At 46.5% G+C, this 25,822-nt stretch overlaps 1 protein-coding gene and 1 long non-coding RNA gene across 6 annotated transcripts in view; one reads left to right on the top strand and one right to left on the bottom strand.

The window, feature by feature from the left end:
• The window catches only part of LOC116941878 (synaptic vesicle glycoprotein 2C-like), a 68,401-nt gene that overhangs the window by 19,083 nt on the left and 23,496 nt on the right, over nt 1–25,822 (top strand). For all 4 annotated transcript variants that reach the window (XM_032953191.2, XM_032953189.2, XM_032953188.2 and 1 more), the window contains 3 exons: nt 1,153–1,390; nt 7,290–7,470; nt 11,185–11,336. In XM_032953191.2, the coding sequence (XP_032809082.1) occupies nt 1,153–1,390; nt 7,290–7,470; nt 11,185–11,336 (571 nt within the window). The remainder of the gene's footprint in view (nt 1–1,152; nt 1,391–7,289; nt 7,471–11,184; nt 11,337–25,822) is intronic.
• LOC142924419 (uncharacterized) lies at nt 7,329–23,515 on the bottom strand. Of its 2 annotated transcripts, none has more exons than XR_012941627.1 (3): nt 22,572–23,497; nt 8,110–8,213; nt 7,329–7,458 (listed from the first exon to the last, which is right to left on the bottom strand). It is a non-coding gene; the product is annotated as an uncharacterized LOC142924419 (long non-coding RNA). The 2 variants fall into 2 exon arrangements; XR_012941628.1 differs by having other exon boundaries at nt 7,370–7,458; nt 8,104–8,213; nt 22,572–23,515.

Below are 25,822 nucleotides of genomic sequence, written 5' to 3'. Positions count from 1 at the left end.
CATCACACACACGACGTCACATCACACCACACATACACGTCGTCACATCACACCACACATACACGTCGTCACATCACATCACACCACACATACACGTCGTCACATCACATCACATCATACACACGACATGCAAAGAGAGTCTCGCCGCATCGCGCGCTTTCGGATGCGCTTCTGGGGCCGTCTGCAATGCTCTTCCTTCCGATGTTTGGAGGCCACTGGGACTATGCACCTTTACATTTACATGGAAAACTCATTTCTTTAAAACCGCTTTTTGTGTTTAGTTGGATGTCCTTCCCCCGCACCTCCGATTAGCACGGTTGGCTATGTATGGTGCGAAAGAAGTTCAACGTACACACGACATGCGGTGTGCATACCCACATTTACACACACACACGAATATGGGACACTATTGTGCAAAGTGGAACCAATTGAAAGGGCAATAAAAACAACCCCAACGGACGTATTTTCCACGCAGTTTGTATTGTCTGGGCACCGTGCAAAGTTGACTTGCAAAGATGGGGCACAACAGTGGCTCATCACAACCGTGAATCATCGTTGATGCCAAAGGTCCAAAATGTACCCTTTTTTAAATCTGAACACATCACAGGATGTGCAGTTCGTGCGTTGGATGTCACGCACCCATGAAGTGCGTGATGGGGAGTATAGAGTATGTGGCAATTCCAATTGTTTTTATTATTTTGCCATGATCACCACCGTCTTTATATTGGAACCACAGAGTTGGCTCAATAAAATGGAAAAAAAGCACTAACCGATCTGGACACGCATGCGGCGCTCTTTAGGCACACGTGGAAGTTATTTGTGCGTGTCCGTCTATCAAATGTGATAACAAAATTGTCGGGTGGATTTTCTCTATCAGTACCGAATTCCAAAGAGCCGACTTAGCCTCAAATGAGTACCTGGTGTGGTGTCTAAACATCGCCACTCGAGAGACAAAGGCGGCCGGGCGCGGTGCTGGTCACCCACCCCCCCCCCCCCCCCCCCCTTCGTGTGCCATTCCGACCTCCCGTAGATCCTTCCCGAAAAAAAGTTCAACATACACACGTTGCTCGCCAACAGCGCTTGCCCCAACAGTCTGTTAAGGCTACGCTGGGGGCAAGCCAAGGAACCTTTGCCTTCTTTGTGTGTTTGCAGGATGTGCGTAAGACGGGCTGGGAGGGCGAGGCGGAGCGCGTGAGCGAGCTGGAGGAGCTCGCGCAGCAGTACGAGGTCATCCTGCAAGAATGCGGCCACGGTCGCTTCCAGTGGCGCCTCTTCTTCTCGCTGGGCCTGGCGCTCATGGCCGACGGCGTGGAGATGTTCGTGGTCGGCTTCGTGCTGCCTAGTGCCGAGCGCGACGTCTGTTACAGTCGCGAGAACAAAGGCTGGCTCGGTGCGAGCAACCCCACCTCCCCGCCACCCCGCCACCCCGGAATCCCACGCGAAGTTAAAATGACATCAACAACTCTTTGGTTCTTTCGGTGAAGTCACTGTAGGTATGAAAAAAATAAAATAAATCAGGACGTTTCGATTGCAACACAAGCAATCATCAGTAGGTAGAGGAAACACATAACCGCAGAGATATATAAAGACCTTAAGTAGAGGGAATTAACACAGATATACCAGGGGATACAGAGAGACAGAGCATCACACTAAATCAAACAGGGTTTAACAAAATTTGGAACCTATGTAAAGCAACACAGACGGTCGGTTAAAACACAATTGACGCATGGTATGGTTGAATACACTATTTCAAAGATTGCTAAATTGTAAGTTGAGTGTGAAATTTAAGATAGTGATAGAATACATACATCAGGTGGGAAAACCACAGCAATATATTTTTTTTGCTGAAGTTGGAGTCACCTACGTGACTTTACCGAAAGAACCAAAGAGTATGGATTCCTGCAGTGATGACAGCTTCACATCTAGATGTCATCAACAGTCGATGGGGTGGAGCGGTTGGTGCAGTGGTCGGCATGCCGCGCCATGAACTCAGCGACCTGGCCGCTATTCCAGGCCGCGACTCATGTCAGTGGCAATGATATCTGAACCGGTGCTGGTTGCACCAGCGCAGTGAAGAATTACCAATATTTCGATTTAAAGCTTTCGTGACTGCAAGGATTCATCTTCTTTGGTTCTTTCGGTAAAGTCACGTAGAATGAGAATAAAATAATAAATTGATCAAATAAAATAACACAATACAATTCTCACGACGGCCTTCATCAGGTGAAGGGACGAGACTGTCTGGAGGACAGCGCTGGAGCGAACACAGCCAAGCTCAGACTGCGACCTTTAAGCTGTGTGAGAAGAAACAGAGCGCCTTGACAAAGGAATTAGCATAGAATTTAGCATTGAAATAGCTGAGTGATTAGCTTGTGACTGGTCACAGAAATGGCTATGTTAAAGACAAAGCATACACATCCACAGAATAAATGTACTCAATATATTCTTCAATAAGCTGAGCTATTAACAGTAACTGGGTATACACTACACTATATAATGAATACTATATAGTAAACCAATAAAAAACTGAAATATAAATTACCTCAATGTTATCAATAAACTCTATATACTCTCCAATAAGTCGACAAATGGCGGTTTTCTTTGGTTTTCTTCCACCCAACGCCAGCACCACGGACAATGCCATATGGCATTGTGATATATAACGACTTATTGTTGTGTTGCTCAGGGGATTGGAGAGTATATAGAGTTTATTGATAACATTGTGGTAGTTTATATTTTAGTTTTTTATTGGTTTACAATATGGTTTTCATTATATAGTGTAGTGTATACCCAGTTGCTTTGTGATTAATAGCTCAGCTTATTGAAGAATATATTAAGTACATTTATTATATTGATGTAATATAGACTTGGTTTTTTCACATCGGTTTACTGTATGATAGTTGGGTAGTTGGAGGCCTTTAGCATCCATATACTAAATGCCTCTGTTGATAGGTAAACTTTGACTTTAACATAGCTATTTCTGTCACAAGCTAATCGCTCAGCTATTTCAATGCTAAATTCTCCTGCTTTGATACTTAAACTCCTTTGTCAAGACGTTTTACGCTCTCACCGAGCTTAAAAGACGCTACGAATCTTAGCAACGCTCATTGAAGCACTGTCGTCCCGACAGTTCTGTTCTTTCACCTGATGAAGGCTACTTGTGTTGTGGCCGAAACGTCGTGAGAATTTTAGTGTCTTATTTTATTTTATTATTTTATTCTCATTCTACGTGACTTTACTGAAAGAACCAAAGAAGATGAATCCTTGCGGTTACAAAAGCTTTAAATCGAAAAGGACAACTCTTGTTGACTTCGTACAAAATTTCTACGAATGTATAAACAACTCCTGAAATTAATAACGACGTTACATCTATTTTTGAATCCAGGAAAGCCTCAATGAGTCTGAGGACATTTTTTTTTTATTATCGGGAGGGTGCTGCATTGGAATATATATTATTCCTTAAATGTTGGTACAGCAGTAGGTTACACATTGTGAGATCTTGAGTTCAAATCCCAACCAGGATTGACCCAGGCCTCACCGCCATCACCCCCCGCCCCCCCTCTGCATGGAGTCAGTGACATGAGCACCACCTGCTGGGACTGTGCCATTTATTCCACGTGCCAAGACAAGCGAGCACTCTCCTCGGTAACTGCAGTAGCGCCGATTTCTTTATACGAGCAATCTAGGTGTGAATTGTGATGACAGTGTAAAATGATTAAGTTATCATACTCTTTGGTTCTTTCGGTAAAGTCACGTAGGTAGAAAAATAAATAAAATAAAACAAAAAATTACATATCACGACATTTTGATCGCAACACAAGCGGTCGTACTCAGGCGGAAAAAAATTAATCCAGCAGTGGAATTAATCTCCCTCTCCCTAATCTCCCCCATGAACACAACTGACGTGCTTGCGTCCGGGGATGGAACTCCTTTCCAGCTCAGACCCCGCTTGCTTGCCCATCGCCACATAAATAACCTCCTTGTTGTAACTGCTCTCTCGCTGGTTCAGCAATTCCACTGCTGGATAATTTTTTTCCGCCAGAGGACGACCGCTTGTGTTGCGATCGAAACGTCGTGATTTATATTTTTTTCTACCTCCGTGACTTTACCGAAAGAACCAAAGAGTATGGATTCCTGCAGTCACGATAGCTTCAAATGAAGTTATCATGTGATAAAAAAAAAACAAATTTAATTGGTCCTTTAAAATGTTTTACTTACCACCACAAAAGTTGTGCCACCTTGAGTGATACTGGACAGCTGCTCTGGCCCATGGACTGTCAGCGAGTTATTCTCCATCGGCCCGCGGGAATGTTGGAGTCTCCACCACGCGCTCACTCGACACTTCACGACAGCTTCAGTGACCGCACACCAGTTATAAATGTATGTGGTGTGAGCTGGGAAGCCAGTCTATTAAGGGGGTTTTGACCACACAACGAAATGTGGTTGCGTGAAAATTCACAAATGGATGCGTGTCAGCTGCACGCTAACACCCACGCACTCGGATATTTACACCAATTGTACAGCTGGTGCGTAGCATGTCAAATTGTTAATTTAAACTGCCGATCTTCTCCAAGCATTTTTTTCGGAGGTTTGTATCGGTAAGCCGCCTCAGTAGGGTTCACAGCTTTGTCCTAACGTGGAGTTATGAGTTTCCAAACGCATGAGGGTCCCTTGGACAGACATACGGACAGACGGAAGGACAGACATAATATTTCCTAGGCATAGCAATGATTAGCTAGCGGCTCCTTGAAAAAAAATAGAAAAATGTCACCAGAGCCAGTATTACGTAAAAGGAACCCATGTAAAGGTCTCGATAGAATATGCGATAAATGGCCAAATATGGCAAGCGATGTGAGAACGCCGTCATCATCAGCAGCCGTGGTCAATCAACTGCTGCATGAAGGCCTCTGCAAGTCGTCGCCATCTCCCGCGATCCCTGCGCTGTGACCATCCACCGGCACATGCAGACGAGCTGATTTCATCTCGTCTTACTAACCCTGGGATCGGCCCAATATCGGGCCACAATGCGATGGTGAAAGCCTGCTTCATACAAATCAGTGCTTCTCAGTTACAGTCCTCACGACCCACAATCATCCGCGCTCACCAGTCTTTCCTAATCGGTGTGTAAATCGAGTGGTGTGTAAATCGAGCGATGTGTAAATCAAGCGACTGCACCGCTACCTTGTGGCTTACGAGGATGAAACCGGTCACTCTTGCTGCCGCCTGTCATTCCGACACAATTGAAGCAATTGGCGGGACCCCGGGGTCCCATCACTGCCCCGGGGTGGGACAACCCGCGTAGCGACACGAGTCTTGCCTTACCGACAACAAAACTAGTGGTCAATCGATTGGCCTCGTCGAGAGCTACTCGGGGCACTAAGTTTCGTAAAAAGTTGAAAAATTACATAAACACGTTAAATTCACCGCCTGGGGGGGGGGGGCGGGCTCGCCTTGGCAAAGAAGCTGAGGATCGACGGCTGACCGGGGGGCGTCGTCGCCGCGCGCGACTGCGGCGGACGCCCCCCCCGGGGCTCGCGTTTGGCCGGTGGGGTGGCGCCCATCGTGTCGATCGCCGCCTGCTGCTGGCGCTTGTTGGTGCGAGTCTGGGCGGGCGGCGCGTTGCTGTCGGGATCACGTAGTGGGCGGACTGAAAAATAATAATTATTGACCTGATTTTTATGGGACCCCGGGGTCCCGCCAAATGATTCATTTGCTCAAATTTATTTAGACGGTGACCTAAGACTAGAGGAGCACAATGCAGTTCCTCAGGAACTGCTCCTGGTGTTGTTTTGCGTAATGCACAAAGGCCTCGTGCTTTGTGTGTGTGTGCTTAGTTTGGTTGTCCTTCCCCCGCACCTCCGATCAGCACGGTTGGCCACGTACGGAGAGAAAGAAGTTCAACGTGCGTGCGTCCATACATCGTGCGCGTTTGCGCGTATTGCTTTGAAACTTGTGGCTGATAATTGCAGAAGGCTGTGCCGCATGCGTGGGCAGCGGGGGGAGGGGGCAGGGGGGGGTCATGAGGACAGGGAGGTCACGAGGTCACGAGGATAGGGAGGTCACGAGGACAGGGAGGTCACGAGGACAGGGAGGTCACGAGGACAGGGAGGTCACGAGGTCAGGGAGTTGAGAAGCACCGATGTCAATGTTTCGATGCTCTCGGCGTCAGCTCTTAGGAGCTCCTAGTACGCTCTGCTAAAAAAAAAATGTGCTCACAACGCACAATAAGGTATTTAGCTGGCTAGTTTATAGTTTATACGGTGACGTTAGGGCTAGGGTCATTGGGTAATAACCGAGTAAATTAAAGCATAGCGTTTGACCCTTGGCAGAATAGCTATGATCGTATGTAAATTGAGAGAGAAGTACTGACAAGTAGAATGTCAGTTTATGCATATAGAGTGTGTGTGTGTGTGTAATAATGAAAATCGCGTGCATTCATGCATTACATGGGAATGTGGTGATTGGTGTGCATGTATTGTGTGGTTTGTGTGGGTATGTGTGGGTGGGTATGTGATATGTTGCGCGTACCTATGTAGATTTGTACGATTCAAAGTGCGTATGCGCGGAGTGACGGTGCAGTGGTGCACGCACTTCACTATGAACTTATGTTCAATTCCCACCCGTGGCTTGCATCAGTGACGAGTGATGTCCAAACCTGCACTGTGCCTCCCCAAGGTTGACTTAGCCTTAAATGAGTACTTGTTGCATTGTGTAAGCATCAACACTCGAGAGACAAAGGTGTCCGGCCATGGTGCTGGCTATGCCACCCGTTCATCTATGTGTACCATGTTGGCCTTAAGAGGTGATCACTAACAGTATTTGACCCAGCAGTCTACAAAGCCTGCATGAGGATCTCTATCCCTGTGTGCAGTACTTGGAGCATTGTCGCTTGGTATGGTACTTGGTCAGCTACTAGGTACCATTGCCTATAAACTATTAAAACTAAGCTATATTCTTTTTACCAGGTAAGGCCCACTGAGCTATATAGCTCTTGGCCATTGTTTAAACGCATGTTTTTTTTAAATGTGGAAGGGAAAACCGGAGGTTCCCGGAGAAAAATCCACGTGACCACGGGGAGAGAGACACGCAAACTCCAAATACTGTATACAGCTGTCAGGGTCGCGATCAAACCCACAACCTCATGTATGCCAGGCGACGTTGTTAACATCTCTCCACCATGGTGCCCTAAAGAGAAGTGGAGTATATTTGTCCTGTACTACCTATAAAGCTGAGTGGATTATATTTGCCTTTGGTGCACGTGTGTGCGTGCGTGCGTGTGTGCACAACAGGCGGTTTCGTGTACGTGGGGATGATGATCGGGGCGCTGCTCTGGGGCGGCCTGGCCGACCACATGGGCCGGAGGCAGATCCTCCTCGTCTCCCTCTCCTTCAACGGATTCTTCTCCTGCCTCTCCTCCTTCGTGCAGGGCTACGGTGCCTTCCTCTTCTGCCGGTTCCTCTGCGGGATCGGGTGAGAGCCTCATGTGGACCATGGTTTATGATTGCAATTTTTTGTAAAAAAAAATAAAGTTGGTTTTTATTATTACAACTCAACGCGAGCCCGGTACAAAACGCCGATCACAGAATGGAGGGGGGACATCAACTCAGCGGCCACGAAAGGTGACCAACGAAGGGGGGCGGGGGGTGGTGGACGGGGTATTGTGCTCGCTGCCCCATCCAGGTGGAGACAATGAACAGGGGAAATTAAGATTTATATGGGGAGGGGAAAAGGGTAAGATAGCTAACATACTGGGGGGGGGGGGGATAACGGGGCCGAGGGAGTGAGGAAGGGGAGGGAGGAATTGGGGGGGAGAGGAGAGGGGGGTTATGGTTGCATTTTAACAATGTCCACCCGTCCAAAGGGGGCCCACTTAGTCACTCAGCCATCAGCTCGTGCGATCGACTTTTATTGTCGCTGCCGGCACGATGTTAGTGGTGGGGCGACCCTTCGTTTTCACCCGTTGACATTGAGTGTTGAGTATAGGTCAGTTGCTTCGATATGACGCGTGTAAGAATCCACGTTTAAATATGTTTTGTTTATTGAATCAATTTGTGACCCGGGCTCGCAACGAATAGAAACACTGTAAAATGCATGTTAACTTACACGTACGTGTCATTGTGGGTAAATCGCTGACATGTCGCTTCATCGGTACATTTTCACGCTTCTGTTGTTGCACCTTTTCAATCCCAGCCACGATCAACTCAGTCGTTCACCTGCAGGAGGCATTAAAACAAATGTGCGGTTGAATTAAATAAACAGATTTGGAGTTTTTTCACCTTGAATGCATGCATTTGTGTCAAGCACTCAGGTTTCCTCATATCCACAACAAAAATATTAAGAAACATTCCAAGAAGTACCTTCGTGATGAGAATATTGAGATTCAGCGACATTTGCTGAGCATACATAATTTTGATTGGAGAAATTAACGTCTCAGATTTGTTTATTACATGGTTAACATTAATAAACACTTTTCTGGTAAATTAATAGAAACTATTGAATAACTTTGACAAAGCAGGTTGCAATGCTGGGCTGAAGATAAATATGAGCAAAGAAAAAGTTACGTACAACATGATTGGGAAAAATTTTACACAATTGTGGAAGTAACACAACTGGAATTCATATACCTATTACCGAAGTTTCTACTGCGGCACGAAAACTCTCCGCGTTTTTTGGAGAAACTCATGAATGATTAAAAAAAACGTATCAGGAGTGTGCTCCATGAAAAAAAAAAGTTCCCGTATAAACCAGCTGTGTGCGTATAAACAATGTGAATAAAACAGAACGGCGACATTCATAGGCGATGTTTTGTGCCGCACCTGAGCTGGATTTACGTATTTCAGAAGATCGGAGCCATGTGCACCCACTCAATGTGTGTGAGGGTTCAATGCAAAATGTCACGCCACGTGGAACCACATCAAGCGGCAGCCACCGAGAACAGCGGAGTGGATGACGACTTAATGATCAGTATCATGAAACAAAAGTCATTGGGGTTTTTTTTTCACACGAAAGATCGTACGTGCCAAGTTTTTAATTAATCACATTTCCAGTGCATTTCCTAAAACTCAGTAGCTCCTCTTCTTGGCAGTCTAAGGTTTGCCAGAACTATGATTGACTGCGTGTGCTTAAAACTTTGTAATGCGGTGTAATTCAATTCTACACATATCATGGGTTGTCTCAGAATATACAACCCAATATTATTAGCATCCCCTCTTGGCCGCCAAATTTCCTCACCGTGCTTGCCAAATCTGTACAGAAGAAGAGCGTTTGCTACGCGCCTCTCTGGAAAACACACACTTTTTTTGTCATACTTCGTTTTGATCAAGTGTTTTTTAATCCGACCTTTGAAAATGTATTTCCCGGACCCCATTCTCTGGCAACTCGGTCGTGATTTCGTTTAACCGAGGTAAAACTCAAGAGACACGGATAGTCTCGTTGCCAATGGTGGCCTCGGTTGCTTGCAATTGCTCAGTGGAGGTTTGTTATTCTTGATTCTTTTGTTATTCTTGATTCTTTCGGTAAAGTCACCACGTAGAAGGGAAACAATTAAATAATAAAAATATAAAACAATAAAATTCTCGCGGCGTTTCGACTGCAACACAAGCAATCATCATCAGGTGTGAAAACCACAGCAAGAAAATTTTAAGAAAACAAACTGGCACTTTTTTCAAATATTCTTGCTGTGGTTTTCACACCTGATGATGATTGCTTGTGTTGCAGTCGAAACGTCGTGAGAATATTATTGTTTTATATTTTTATTATTTTATTGTTTCCCTTCTACGTGGTGACTTTACCGAAAGAACCAAGAATATGAATCCCTGCAGTCACGAAAGCTTTAAATCAAAATTCAGTTGAGGTTTGTTATTTATCTTACCAGGTAATGCCCTCTGAGCTATGTAGCGCTTTTTCAGAACCGACCTGGCCACAAATGATAGCTCAACGACGTGGCTTTTCACGTGGGCATATATAGCAGCCAAATACTCCGCACGTGCAACTCTAAATTTTGAGGAGAAAAGTGGGGGACCCGGAAAAAAATCCACGTGACCACGGTGAGGGAGACATGCAAATTCCAAATATACAGGCGTCAGGGCCGGGATCCAACCTATGCCTTCCTGTATACCAGGCGAGGTAGTTAACATCTCAGTTGCGTCACGCATTAACGGTGTACGTGGATGATCGTGTACCCTATGCGTGAGCAGTGCGCTTGTACACATCTAGGCAGTAGAGCAAATAGGATGCGGATGTGCTTGTGCAGTTTGTGAATGTTGTTGTCTCATATCCGTGGGTTTTCTTGAGGTACCGTGGGCTTCCTCTCACGCTCAAATTGTGCCCATTAAGGAAGTGGCCAATTGTCCCAAGCGGCAACCTTCTGAACGAGCCTTCAAAGTCAGTTGATGCTTTACATGAATACTTTATAATAGTCAGAGAGCCTGCATATTTTAAAGGAATGGTTTTGGAGTTACTCATCTCCATTGGTCAATCCGAAGCCTGAAGTACAAATTCCGCATTCATATGGCAGGGGGCCAGCCTTCCCACAAGACGAGGTGAAGAACGGGAACGTAACAAAGTCCTGATTCGTCGGTTAAAATAATGTCTTACGCTCACGACACACGCATCAAATTGCATTGAACATACGTAACTAGTTCAGGTAAATCCCGCAGCCAACAGATGCACTACAGTAACCACGATTCATAACCCCAAATTGTGGCAATTCATTGAATTGTGGCGGGGGGGGGGGATGAACTGTTACTTTGCCCAGTAAATAAAGGGCAGGGGGTGTAGTGGTGGCGCAGCTGTTCGTGCACTGCTCCGAGAACTTGACGACCCGAGTTCGATTTCCAGCCATGGCTAATGTCAGTGACGAGTGATATCTGAACCAGTTCTTAGCTCCCACCCCCATTTACCAACTCACCCGCGCCAGCGTGGTGAAGTAAGGCCAAGCAATAAACCGACACGACATGGACGGGCCGTCATCCAGCAGTGGATTGGCAAAGGCCTGGCTGTATTTTATCGTTGCTTACATAACTACAAAATTAAGAGCGCAGTAGTTCTTGAATAAAAAAAAAAACTTGGAACAGAATCCTTGAGTGCACCATCTTCTACAATGATGTCTGCCCACAGTTTGCTGTACAACTCTTTGCTGTGTCTTTGCCGCCGTTGTGCGTCGACGTTGTTTATTTCGCGCAGCATTGGCGGCGCGGCGCCGATCGTCTTCTCGTACTTTGGCGAGTTCCTGTCACGGGAGAAGCGCGGAGAGCACCTGAGCTGGCTGTGCATGTTCGGCATGATCGGCGGCATCTACGCATCCGCGATGGCCTGGGCCATCATCCCGCATTACGGTGAGTCCTGCTCGCCGTCCCCTCCAACTCTTCCCTCTTAACCTTACCATCCGGTTTCTATCTTTTTTCCCCTCTGTGCACAGCTCAGGTTCAGCATACGATTATAATACCGTGGTGATAATGAGATGGCAAAGTTGCAGCTCTGCAATTGCTTGCTCGTACGACTGCCATCAGATGGGGCCTCTCGTAGCGGGAGTTATCGGGAGTCTTTTTTTAAAGTTTTTTTTGGCCTACTCTTCCACGCAGGCCAAACGTCGTGGAACAGGTGGGAGTGCCCGCACTATAACCCCACCACACGCGACCTACCGATTTGCTAAATGTAGTGACCCTATTCACACCGCTGGGTGGACAGAGGTGGGGACAGATTTAAGAAACTTATCCATTGTCGACTACTTCTTGGGAGATCAAACTGGTGCCCTCTGGAATGCAAGTCCATTGAGCTTACGATTATACAGTGGCAACATCCCCACTCATAATAATAATACCTTTTCTAAATTAATAATAATAGCACTGAGTCTGAAGACTTTTTTAATGACCGATCTGTATCGGGAGGTTTCAACAATTCCATTATTGAGTTTTGCACGCCGGAGGAAACCAGAGTACAATACTCGGAGAAACTCCACGCATACGAGGGGATAACACTCCTCAAGGTCCACGCAGATAGATTCAATCAGTTTTTTTTTCACGGCCATGTGATGGCCGCCCTCCAGCTCAGCAGATTTGGATGATTGTCAACATTCGTTTCCTAAGTGCTGGGACCAGACGCTGCGCCAAACTCTCACTGCTGAACTTCAAACAACCCTGAGCGAGGAGGGCGGGGGGGGGGTCGCGTTGGCTGTGGGCAGTGATGCACAAATGAGTCATACGTCAAAGCGTCTCCGTGACAAAAATATAACGAGCATGAGGCAGCGCTCAACCCCCGTTGTCAGCCCTGAGGCAGGAGTGGAAATTCCACATTCCTATGGCTGGGTTCGTCTATCCATGAGAAAGCCTTTTTTGTTGACGCTCCGTGAAACATTTCCCATTTTAATTCGATTCCATCCTCATCCGGGGATTTCGTTGAGAACCTTCCGTGAGCGAGCCTGGGCGCTCGTCCGCATGTTAATGAAACGGGCGTAAACATAACACGACCACTGCCATCGTTATCAAACACTGCATGCCAGTGTAACATGAAATAATTTATTTATCAAAGCTAACATTTTGGACATTGGCCCACCTCTCTGCGCTGAAAAAAAAAGAGCCATTGCGTTTTAAGGCTGCTTTTCTGTCTTGGTGCCATTTCTTAAATTGTCTCGTCAGTTTTTATTTGGCTTGGTATTCGGGTTTTAATTTGCGTGGCAGTGGCTGTCCATGGAATTTGGTCCTTATATATAATTCATCTATAGCGTTATGGGATGCTATTAGCATGAATGATGCTATATAGAATGAAAGTATTATGATTAATAGACTCTTCAACCGTGCTTACAAATGTAGTTTCTCGACGTTGAAATTGCTGTTATTTGACTGCAAAGCTTAGGTTTATCAGCTATTGTTTAAAAAAGTGGCCCTGAAATAATATTTATTCAGTACCATACAGTGTGGATTTATATCGTGTCTTAAGCGCGACTGCATCTCATAATGCTATACAGAAACAGCGAGCGTATTAATTATGTAGAGCTAGGGGTAGTCATAGGCAGAGGGAAAATAGCAATGTCTTGAGCCTGGACTTGAACAGGAGTAAGTCGCAGGGGCAAAGATAGCTTTGTGGACTGAGTGCAACTATAGCGGAGATCTAGAAGCGAGTTTCCCCTGGCGGCAGGCATGCTCAAGGCCAAAATAAACAGCACTTTAAAATCCATTAACTCTCCCCGCGTCTCCTTACATTTTTCTGTGATGCACAGAAGCATTATCTGCACCTAACAACACACGGTTCTGATACTTTTTAAGTGCTCATAATGACCAAGTGGCAACATGCACATTTCTGCCCGCATTCAGATCTGCACACACACACACACTTGTATTTATGCTATAAATATTTAACGTTCAGTACAAAGCAATCGCTCTTGTTGATATAATTTTGCTACGATTGCCTTTTTAATGGAGTGGGAATAGACACAATCAAGGCCTCCACTCTTGATAGGAGAGATATTTAATGCCACAATATAATTCATATAAGCACCGTGAATTGTGAGTTGGCAAGAAAACAAAAAAACTGCACACACACACACACACCTTTTGGCGTGGCCTTCGTGATGGGGGTTTTGAGTCGCAGCGCAAATGTGGACGAGTGTGCTGCGAATTGAACAAGCAAAGACTTCACCGTGTCGTGCTCCACTGTCGTGGCTGAGCGTAACTTCACGACGCGACGTCGTTGCCCGGAATTTTTGTGAAGGCAACGGCCGACCCAACGATATCCTCATTACGATCCCACGGCCTTGTTATGTACGGGCCTTTCCTAGGAAGTCAATAATTGGTCTCGGGTATTCCAAACTGGAACCCCGTGAAGGCCTTTTGAGCCTTCCCATGTCATGATGGCCGTGGAGTCTGTTTGACCACACTTCGTCCAAGCTCGTAAGTGCGGGTTGACGGGACGACCAACGAACATATACCACTCACCACGGATGTAATCATTGCTGATAAATTGATTACATGTTTCCAGGTTCTTAGTGCAGTGGGCTAACCACTGCACCACCGCTCCACCAAAAACCCAAAGCCATTCTGTCTCACTGATTAAAAACAGGCAATGGACAGTTATTGATGTCCATTGCCAGCAGTGAGTCAGTTGTGGAATTCCCACATTCGAATGGCAGGGAACAGTCTTTCTTAAGGAGACCACTGTTTCCCTACTAAAAATAAATATATAGGTATACAATAATTGATCAAATTCATGAGTGTACAGTTTTATATTTTTACACTTCAACCGAGCCACGGATGTTCAAAACAAACACTCTAAATCTGCATCGCAATCAGCCACACCTGCCCCTATAACCACAACCCGTGCAGGCTATGGTGCACACATCAGTGCTCGATCGTACGTGAACGCAACACCTGCAGAGATGCGCCAGATTCCCGCGTTGAACAAGCGCAGAAATTGGTTTGGAAGGGTCAAGGAAACAACCACGGCAATGGAGAGAATTTACAGCATGGGTTAATACGCCGCTACGTCAACATCGTCTGGTTATGCAGCCGAAGCAATGCGTCTTTGTCAGATGCGGAAACAAATGCAGGTTAATCGTGTAGTGCAAAAAAAAAAATTCCCGCACAAAAAACACGAAATTTTATTTTTTTGTCATTGGGGCCGACGCCTTGTAACGGCGTGCAGAGCTGTTGACCCCGGGAGCTAACCCAGCTGGAGTTTATAACAACGTTCATCTGTGATTGCCAGGGGAAAGCCTCGCCGAATCATGAGACTCTTTTTTTACGGGGGGGGGGGGGAGTCACGCATTTTAATGTATGGCCAATTCCATTGAAGGAGGGAACTAGAGGAGCCTGAAAGAAAGAAAACACCATGGGAGATAACCGCTCAAAGCTCCACACAAATGGGATTCAAGAATGAATTGCAGTGCTTCTCAAACGGTGCGAGTTGATTGTCTCAGTCTGTTCACACGTGATTTGCGCACTAAATACGGAATGTTAAATGTGGTTTTCCCTACTCGTAATCATATTTTCCTGCTCTCTGGACTAGTATATATCTAGGTTTCATCGCAATGCGATTAACATCTCTATAGCAGGGCACATTGGTCATTAGAACGCCCCTCGTTGTTAATAAGGAAACTTCAGAAATCTCAGAAGTACTTCTTTCATATCACTTTCCTGAGACCGTTCTCTGCCATGGTGGACGACGCCTCGCCGTCTGTGAGAGTACCCGAATTGATTATTCATCTCGTGGCAAGACGGCGATAGGCACAGTTGGAATATCATTTAATTGGGGAAAACGCACACACACACAATAAAAAATATATTTACAAAAACAGTCTAACTCAGTAGAAATACACCCCCTGCATCTCCGGCCTTGAGGTTAAGCTTCAGCCTAACAAGATCCCACTGCTAAGTAAGTAAAAGCCTAAGTCGTGAAGCCTCAGCGAGAACCACAATCGCACTTAGCCACTCGCGCCCTCCGGCAGCAACGAACCCGCATCGCCATTCTCGTTGCGCGGGATCCAGGTGTGTGTGTGTGTGTGCCTACCCCCCTCCCCCCCCTGGCGAATCTCAGCTGTTACTCCTAAACAATCCAGCAGTTAAGTCCGCGGACATCACGGCGCACGCTGCACAGCCAGCATGAAGCGACACGTTGCAGAGCGAGAGATCGCTTGGGTTACACAGGAGGGGCGGCACTTCGTCACGTCGTGGTCGTGTGAGACGGGAGCACTTGTTGGCGACATCGAGAACGCGCTTTGTGCACGCGAGTGACTTGCACGCGCGTGCACAATGTACACGAGGCGCGCTGAAATTGGCGCTCTTTTCCAAAGTAAATTTTTTACTTCGTATTTAAATCAATCTCTCGGTATTCAGTACTGGATTTTTTTTTTCACAGAAGCTGAATAAGCTTAATAAACAAAATCAACTTTACTTTGGTTACTCTTTGGTTCTTTCGGTAAAAGTGTACAAATAATATGCTGTAGTGTACACTACATTCCGTCACCAGGCACTACAGTGTATTATTTGTGTACACTACGGTATATGTAGTGTACGCTGCAGTATATCCTTAAGGTTGAATAGTGCACCTGTGTCAATTGTAAAATCCATAACAGTTATATTTTTAGCATTCAATGTGGGTTTGATTAGAGTCTAATTCCAGCGTGAGTTGTATAGTCTCCAGAGCTTGACTAAAGAATGTAACCAACTTAATAGATTTCCAAAAAAGAGTTGATGAACAGGGCCATAATGTATGATGTGTTTAAATAAAAAAATCCAATTGCTCAGAAACACAAATTTGTAAAGTTCCGCTTAAAAAAAAATCACGTCTCCATGTTCAAGAAACTTCACCAAAGTGAAATGGAAGCCATGACCTTCATTCAAACCTTCGGCTTTTGTTTTAATCCACCACAAAATGCAGTGACCGTGGCCTCGCGCTCACAGGGACGGCATTCACGGAGGGAGGCACACGGCTCCGAGGTGGATCTCTGTACGGCTCTTCGACCTGGGTTGTTTTTTTTTTTGGGGGGGGGAGAGTAGCGATTTGTAGCTCGCGTGTTGTTAATCAACTGCAGTTTAATTCAATCTCCCAAAAGAAGCTCCCAAGCACGTGGGTGGCGAAACGTCGGACACCGCCGTGCCGGACAACACGCGGCACGACCCCGAAAAACCCCCACATCGGGCAGCTACACGAGAGGGAACCGTTTCAGACGTTCAAACTGAAACCCGAACGGAATATGCCAACATCACTCAAAGCGACAACTTTGTGATCAATAATTCATAGTTCGCATATACATATTTATATTGGTATCTTTCAAACAAATGTCACGCCCTGTCATTCATATACCTGTTAATTAAAAACAGTCACAACGCCACCGTGAGCATCGGCATACAATATTAAACAGCTCTGCATATATACACGGGGCCCCAAAGAGCTGTCGATTTTTTTCCTCCACTGACATTTAATGGAGCCCAGTGCCTCCCCCCCCCTACCCAATGGTACACCTCTCATGTGTTTTATGATCATTCTTTTTTTTATCAGAGCTCGAGTCACGCACCGGCATATTGTAAGTGGTTAAGCGGATAGGTCTCCTTGAGGCCACCAAGTCCACCACCTCCTTGCCTAAAACTACCTTGAGCGGGAAATTAGCCGAATGCGCGTTAATCATGAGGCGAATTCACCTTCCTCCTGAATAGCTTCGCCGTTGATAAATGTTATCATGACACTCCTTACTCGCGCATAAAAAAAAATGACGATGCAATCACATCGATGAAGATAATACGTGGACCAGAAAGCCTGCGACAGTCCACAAAGCTAGGCGGGAGTGCGTGATTTAAGATTCTGTAACGTAAAATTGTGCATTGGCATGCATGGCTGAGTAGTCTGCAGCCCTTTAGTGGTTGTCTGGTTTCGCTGGTATAATTTACATACCTGTCAACCCCTTATCAGTGCCTACCTTATTCCAGACCAATTCAGACCTCGTTGGTCACCCCGTGCCCTTTATAAATCTCAACGTTCATCCTACAAAGTCCCATCACACGGGAGAAATACAACAAATAGACACATTTTGTTTGTGCCCGTATTGAAATAACTGTATGCCGTATGGACCTGTAAAATTAAATTTCCCTGTACACGAATACGGGTAAACCGTATGGGTTGACAGGTATGCATCGGCTGTCCACCTGATGAAGCCAGTTGTATTCCTGGCGAAACGTCGAACTCAGGTTGTAAATGTTGTGGCTTTGCTCTCCAACACATAACCGGTGTGCTGTACTAGTAACGAATTGGCACGTTCTGTTTACGTGACAACCCTTACTAATTGGCTGTCGGGTGGTGGCGGGTTTAACGACACATTTCTATATTTTTACGCGATCTAACCCCAAAAAAACGCCTCTATTATTGAGGTATGCATTTGCACTCGGAGCCACTGCCACTGCATGCGAGCCAATCGCTCACACGACGATTAAGAGCCGCGTCCGTTTCTGTAAAGCGAAGGGGAGAGCCGTGACAAGTGCGCCGCTGTGGGCCTAAAGGGCCGCCGGAACAGCCCCCGACACGCGTTTTGTCCTGAAGTCCCACGGGAAATGACGGGCGGTGACGGGACGGTGTTGAAATTGCCATCCAAACTGGAGGCGGTTGTTGTGGGCCGTGCCAAGACTTCAGGCCTTGGCTGGCATCTGCCATGGACATTTGGGGTGGTGGGGGGGGTGGTGGGAAAGAACGGCGGTGTTGGTGTTCCGAGAACTTCCATCCCAATCAGACAGAGATGGCCCCCCCGGAGAAGCGTCGCTAAATTTGTGAACGTGCGGTAATCGGCGTCGAGCCTGTGTAGTACGAAGGCCGTCGAGATGGCGTAAAATGTCCCGTGAATCATTCACTCTAAATCTCTTCACCGCCAATCATTCACCGCGAATCATTCACTGCCAATCATTCACTGCCAATCATTCACTGCCAATCATTCCCCGCGAATCATTCGCCACAAATCATTCACTCTAAATCTCTTCACCGCAAATCATTCCCCGCGAATCATTCACTCGAAATCTCTTCACCGCAAATCATTCCCCGCGAATCATTCACTGTAAATCTCTTCACCGCCAATCATTCCCCGCGAATCATTCGCCGCGAATCATTCGCTGTGAATAATTCACCTGAAACATTCACCGTGAATCATTCGCCACGAATCATTCCCCACGAATTATTTGCCGCGAATCATTCGCTGTGAATCATTCACTGTGCCGACCGCAATGATGTCAAGTCCCAACTCGGAGATGGCCACGTAGCTTAGGGGACCATTGCCATGTCTGAGACACTCTTGAGCCAGCACTGCTGACATGCTGGGCTCAAATCAAAGCGGTCGTCCTGTCATTACATTGGGTTCTCAGATGTAACATGTTTATGATCTTAGCCCTATCAGCAATAACTGCACACACGCACAAAATTGGTACTAAATTTGATTTGTCACTTTATTGGGCTCATTTTATTTGTGAGAAATATGAAGAGAACCAACTTTGTTTGGATTTACGTGCAACACACACTCTTTGCAGGGCATGTAAAAATGTATTTCCTCTGTTCTAGATAACACACGCTTGGCTTCAGAACTAGCTATATAATGTCATCTTCTTGGCTATCTGATAGCAGAACACCACAAGCTTATTGAATGACACTGACGGTAAAAATGTAAATACAAGTTCGATTTTAAAAGTTCATGCTTTGTCAGAATAAACATTGTGAGGCCTTGTCAGGAGAGGCGTTGGTCAGTGGTGGAGCTGGAGGGGGAGATCCTTCTTTGCATACATTTGCCATCGAAGTCAATTGACATCGCCTTTACTGGCAGGGACATCACATTCATTCGTCTTGAGCACACTATGGAGAGGACATCACATTAATACGTCTTGATCACACTCTGTAAGGGACATCACATTCATCCGTCCTGATCACACTCTGGAGGTGACATCACATGCATCCGTCTTGATCACACTCTGTAAGGGACATCACATTCATCCGTCTTGATCACACTCTGGAGGGGACATTCCATTAATCCGTCTTGATCACACTCTGGAAGGGACATCACATTCATCCGTCTTGATCACACTCTGGAGGGGACATCACATTCATCCGTCTTGATCACACTCTGGAGGGGACATCACATTCATCCGTCTTGATCACACTCTGGAAGGGACATCACATTCATCCGTCTTGATCACACTCTGGAAGGGACATCACATTCATCCGTCTTGATCACACTCTGGAAGGGACATCACATTAATACGTCTTGATCACACTCTGGAAGGGACATCACATTCATCCGTCTTGATCACACTCTGTAAGGGACATCACATTCATCTGTCTTGATCACACTCTGGAGGGGACATCTCATTAATACGTCTTGATCACACTCTGTAAGGGACATCACATTAATCCGTCTTGATCACACTCTGGAGGGGACATCACATTAATCCGTCTTGATCACACTCTGGAGGGGACATCACAATCATCCGTCTTGATCACACTCTGGAGGGGACGTCCCCTTCATCCGTCTTGATCACACTCTGGAGGGGACATCCCATTAATTCGTCTTGATCACACTCTGGAGGGGACATTCCATTAATTCGTCTTGATCACACTCTGAAGGGGACATCCCATTCATCCGTCTTGAGCACACGCCACTGCCAGGCTACATCACGATTTCAAAACAGGTCCAAAATATCAATTCACATTTATTTTCAATCCTTGGAATGATGCAGCATTAAAAATGCACGATCGTAGTTAAAATCGTTGTATATCGCCCGGAGTGACAGTTGGAACAATTGGGGCGCGTGCCTTAAACCCCCCAACCACACCCCACCATCACCTCTGCCCGACCAAAATCTCCCCATGGTAACAATGGGGTTTACCACGGCTAATGGAAATCGACATGTCATGTGCGGTGCGGAAAACATGGGCACCTCTTACGTCTCTTTGAAGACATCTGGTCAGCGTGTAGGCGAAGGCCAAAATAAAATATCCTTCAGTCTCGGCTCTTGTGCCAGCAGTGGCGTGAACAAACAATTGCAAGGCTGCATCAGTGCCGGATGAAGCAAGTGCGGGGCCTGTAGCATATGTTATGAAGGGGCATTAAATAAATAAAAACACGAATATGAACACATTTTTTTAATTTTTGATTTAAAGCTTTCGTGACTGCAGGGATTCATATTCTTGGTTCTTTCGGTAATGTCACGTAGAAGGGAAACAATAAAATAATAAAAATATAAAACAATAAAATGCTCACGATGTTTCGACTGCAACACAAGCAATCATCATCAGGCGTGAAAACCACAGCAAGAACATTTGAGAGAAAAAAACACCACCTCTTTCAAATCTTCTTGCTGTGGTTTTCACACCTGATGATGATTGCTTGTGTTGCAGTCGAAACGTCGTGATAATTTTATTGTTTTATATTTTTATTATTTTATTGTTTCCCTTCTACATGACTTTACCGAAAGAACCAAGAATACACATTTTTGTACTTGCATAGTAAAGTAATTGTATGTTTTCATTTGCTATATAGCCAGATAATACGACAAATCAATAACCTTAAACACCCAGTCGTTCGTAAAAAGTTGATGGCGGTATAGTGCTATAGTGATAGAGCAAGTGCAGAATCACTGAACCGGAATTGATAGCTTGAAAGCATTTAGCGCGGGGCCCTTGAAAGTGCGGGGCCCGTAGCACGTGTAGCTACTAACATGTGTTAGTAGCTACACGTGTAGTAGCTACTGGGATCATTCGGCACTGGGCTGCACATGTTGATGCACCGCTACCTAACGTCAACGCAGTGCGCGGCCTGCACGTGTTGGTATGCTGCGAGAGAGTGACGCTAAAGCCAAGAGAAAGCGGATGAAGCCCACTCAGTCCGTTTCGTACACGGCACAGGCAGAGACATTTGCATCGCGAACGTGGCTGCGTTCATAATGAATTCTTCACGTCCACGTTAAACTATTGCGGTAATAGACCGCGATGAAATGAGAGCGATGTACCGTACTATAAGCATGCACCTTCGCTCGGACGTAGATTTGCATTAGCCCCTTTTTTGTCAAGGTGTTAAGCAAAACAAAATTAACGCGATGTGCTAAACTACGTCTCCTGCCGCCCGTCCCAGGCTCTCTGCCTCCCGCAATATTTAATGCGCTCTGTCTGCGAGCGCAGCCGGGAGTGTATTAAGCAGCGACATCGATCACGCATATATCCAGATCTGCGAAGACTGCTCAAACACTGATGATAAAAAAGAGCATTTATTTGTTAATGCAAATATATGAGTCACGACGGGAATTCAATTACGTTATTGAAATGGGAAGGGGGGGTGGGGGGGTGGTGAGGATTTAGGAATGTATCTGGATTTAATTTTGGCGAATGGAAAGAGCAAAAATAACGTCCATCCTGAAGCACTCGCACAGCGAGCCTCGATGCCAAAGAGGAGAGAGACCGAGGAGCCAGGAAAAGTGACAATTATTTTTTGGAGTTCAGTTCGTTGTCCTTCCCCCGCACCTCACGACGATTCAGCACGGTGCGAAACAAGTTCAACGTACGCGCTGAACGGAATCAGAATATTTATTTTTTTACCGCAGGAGGAATCCGATGAGCTGTAAAGCTCTTTTTCCCACAGACGTCCCGGTAAGGGGGCACGGGGTCAGGACGTTACAACAAACAGCACACAAACACGATAGTAGTGAGTTTAACACGTAGGAGGCTTTCGCGACCAATATCATCCATACTACAGGCTTTTAGGGTTAAATCGCGTAAATATATAAGTGTGTCGTTAAACCCGCCACCACCCGACACAGCCAATTAGTCAGGTTTGTCACGTAAATGTGAGTAATGACTCAGATTGTAAATGTTGTGGCTTGGCTCTCCAACACGCTGGCGTGTTGCTGTACATGTAACGAATTTGCACGTTCTGTTTACGTGACAACCCTTACTAATTATCTCTGTCGGGTGGTGGCGGGTTTAACGACACATATATTTACGCGATCTAACCCAACAAAAACGTCTATAATGGACGATAGGAGGTGTGCGCAATACAAGGAAGGTAAACACACGTGACGTGCACCAGGGTCGCGCGTGGAGTGTTCATCGTTATTCACCCGCTCAATCCGTGATCACCGTTGACTCGTCGATGCACGCCGGTGAGGTCCATGGGATCTGCGGCTTCTCACGTGCGACGTGACGCCGCCGAGTAGATCGATTATCTGCCTCCCACAGCCCCCCTTCGATCCACCCTCGCCTCTACCCATCACCCCAATTCACCACCGCCCCATGGCCCCTCCAACAACACCGGGGAGTTTGGCAACCTGCGGCTCCAGAGAGCCGCGCGCGGCTCTTTAAGGGCCTGACTTGGTGACGTTATTCATCAAGGAGGACCGCCGCCTCGTGTTCACCACGTGCGTTGCGGCTTCTTGAAATATTGAGTTTCTTACCGAATTCGAAGAAGAAAAAATCCCCACAGGGCTCGTCTTGTTATTTTGTCTGCCGACTCATGGACGACACAAAGACAAAGATCCCCTGGGGCAAGTGCCATTCGTGAGCACCTAAGAAGGCTGCTGCCACAGCACACCATGGGGGTCGTTGGTCAGCACCACGCCCGACCGCCTTTGTTTCTCAAGCGCCTCTGCTTACACACCGCAACAGGTACTCATTTAAGGCTGACTCGACTGAGTGGAGTGCCAGAATTTTCGTCACCGCTGTTGGTTGCTCGTGAGAATCAAACTTGGTTGGTCGCCCGGTTCGCAGCGCAGCGCGCTAACCGGTGTGCCACCGCTCCCTCCACAACGAACCCCCCTCCCCAACCCCCCTCAGCCACCCACAACAGCACACAACCTACCCGGTCCGTGTCCCGTCCTCCCTGATGGATGGTGTAATTTCCCGTAATCAGCCGAGGGTGAAAGTGAAAGGGAATGAGGCGTGGAGATAACGGGGTTTGTGCTGACTCCAGTCGCCAGGCGCTGACGTTCTCTCACCCCCCTCCCCGCCCAGCCGCCTGCGATCATTCATTGTCCCCCTCTTCCCTTCCCCTCCACTCCGTCTGCCCCCCCCCCTCCAGCCGTCGTGCCCCCCTCTCGCCAGACGGCCCACCACCGCATTCTCTCATTCGCCCTGCCCCCCTCCCTCTACCCCCCCCCCCGCCGCCGCCAAGGCTCAATAAGTCACGGTGGCTAGGAGATGTTAACTACCTCGCCTGGTATACAGGAGGTCGTGGGTTCGATGCCGACCCTGACGCCTGCTGCTGTATATTTGGAGTTTGCGTGTCTCTCTCTCTCATCATCATCATCATCACCATGGTGGCTAGGAGATGTTAACTACCTCACCTGGTATACACGAGGTTGTGGGTTCGATCTCGACCCTGACGCCTGCTGCTGTATATTTGGAGTTTGCGTGTCTCTCTCTCATCATCATCATCACGGTGGCTAGGAGATGTTAACTACCTCGCCTGGTATACAGGAGGTCATGGGTTCGATCTCGACCCTGACGCCTGCTGCTGTATGTTTGGAGTTTGCGTGTCTCTCTCTCTCGCTGTGGTCGCGTGGATTTTTCTCCAGGTCCTCGGGTTTTTCCCTCCACGTTTAGAAACATGCGTTGGGAGATTATTTGACTGCCATACATTTCCTCGTGATTATAAGTCACTTCGTTGAGCTATTATTTGTGGTCAGGCCGCTTATGAAAGACAAGTTTAGTTTAGGAATATTCCCACTGCGATATTTGTTCTCCCGCACCCCCAGAATATTCCCACTGCGATATTTGTTCTCCCGCACCCCCAGAATATTCCCACTGCGATATTTGTTCTCCTGCACCCCCAGAATATTCCCACTGCGATATTTGTTCTCCTGCACCCCCAGAATATTCCCCTGCGATATTTGTTCCCCCGCCCCCCAGAAACCAATGCTAATTCCCCGCCGGGAACTGACATTAAGGAATATTCAGAAGTGTTTATTCCCCTTCTGAATATTTGTTACTCCCCTCATCGTTCTTTGTAGCGAAGTAAACCTAAACCCTAAGCGGAATAAATGTTTATTAAAAAAAGGTAAAACATGATTTCTAGCTAAAATGAGCATTGAAGGCGGTGTTCATTTTCTGTTTACAGCCTTGAGACAGTGGTAACAATTCCATATTCCTACGTTAAGGGGTGAGTCTATGCATAGGAGAAGCCACTGTTGACTTCCCCTGAAAAGTGGTACACACTTTATCGACCGTGTAAGGATGATGGGCGGAGTTCACCCCTAACCAGGATATGAACTCGCAACCTTCCGATTGTAAGCCACTCACTCTACCGCTGAGCCACTTGGTTGGATTACATTTTTATTTCCCTGGAAGTATAAATATTGACCAATATTAATTAACAATCTGGCAATTTGATCCGAAGTATTCATTCACTGGATGGGTATATTTCAGGGTGGTGGACAATGTTTACACTATTGGCATTGCTGGTTAGAAAAGAGTACGAAGATGACACGTTTACTCTTAAAAGCGATAATTGTCAATGCAAAACATTAAGCTGGGTAAGGTGGAGCAAGCCTTTAATCCAACGCTTTGGAGACAGGGGCGTACGGCTCATACACAGATTTGTTAAAATCCCAAACCCACTGGGCTGTAGCCTAGTCAGGAGATGGAGGTAGAGCAAGTAGGTTCATGAGCTCGTCTCTGCTGATCTTTGAGTATGATGCTGCCTTGCGTGAGGGTCGTCTCAGTAACCTCCCACATGCAACACAAACTAAAAAAAATATTGGCTAAACATCCCAATGTATAACTCTCCAGAAAAAAAGCATCTGGAGACTCATAATGAAAAACGAAGTTACATTATGAAATGATTATATCGCGTGTTTATCAACTTATTGGACACACGAGACCTACATTTTTACCATCGGGAAGAGAGTTTTCGTGAATTCTGCAATAAATGACAGCTGATGGGTTCATTCGGCAATTCCAATAGTGACCAAAAATACATCCAAGACTGGTCCAGAAATTTAAGCAAACGCGGAACTGGACTAAGTGAATTTTGCTGGATGGGTTGAATGTGAAATTTCAATCCTTGATTTTACTTTTTATATATATAAAAAAACCCTCTTGCACATTTCCTTGACTCTAGCCCTCTGAAAGCAAAATGAAAAAAATGTTCATCAGAGTGGAAAATGTCAAGAGGGATGACGCTGCCTCAGAACGGACGTGGCATGGCAATGTGGTCCATTCAGGTTTGGGAGCATGCTATGTGTGTATGTGTTCAGATGCATTACTGTCGGGCGTGGTGCTGGCCATCCACCCCGTCGTGTGCCATGCCGGCCTTCAGAGGTGCTACTCGCTAACAGCACTTGCCCCAACAGTCTGTTAAGGCTATTTGCTGGGG

Source organism: Petromyzon marinus, chromosome 13 (assembly GCF_048934315.1).
Source record: "Petromyzon marinus isolate PM22_M1 ecotype Great Lakes invasive population chromosome 13, UKy_Petmar_22M1.pri1.0, whole genome shotgun sequence".
Classification (NCBI taxonomy): Eukaryota; Metazoa; Chordata; class Hyperoartia; order Petromyzontiformes; family Petromyzontidae; genus Petromyzon; species Petromyzon marinus.
Note: the sequence above shows the minus strand (reverse complement) of the source record. Positions and strands in the feature narration are given on the sequence as shown.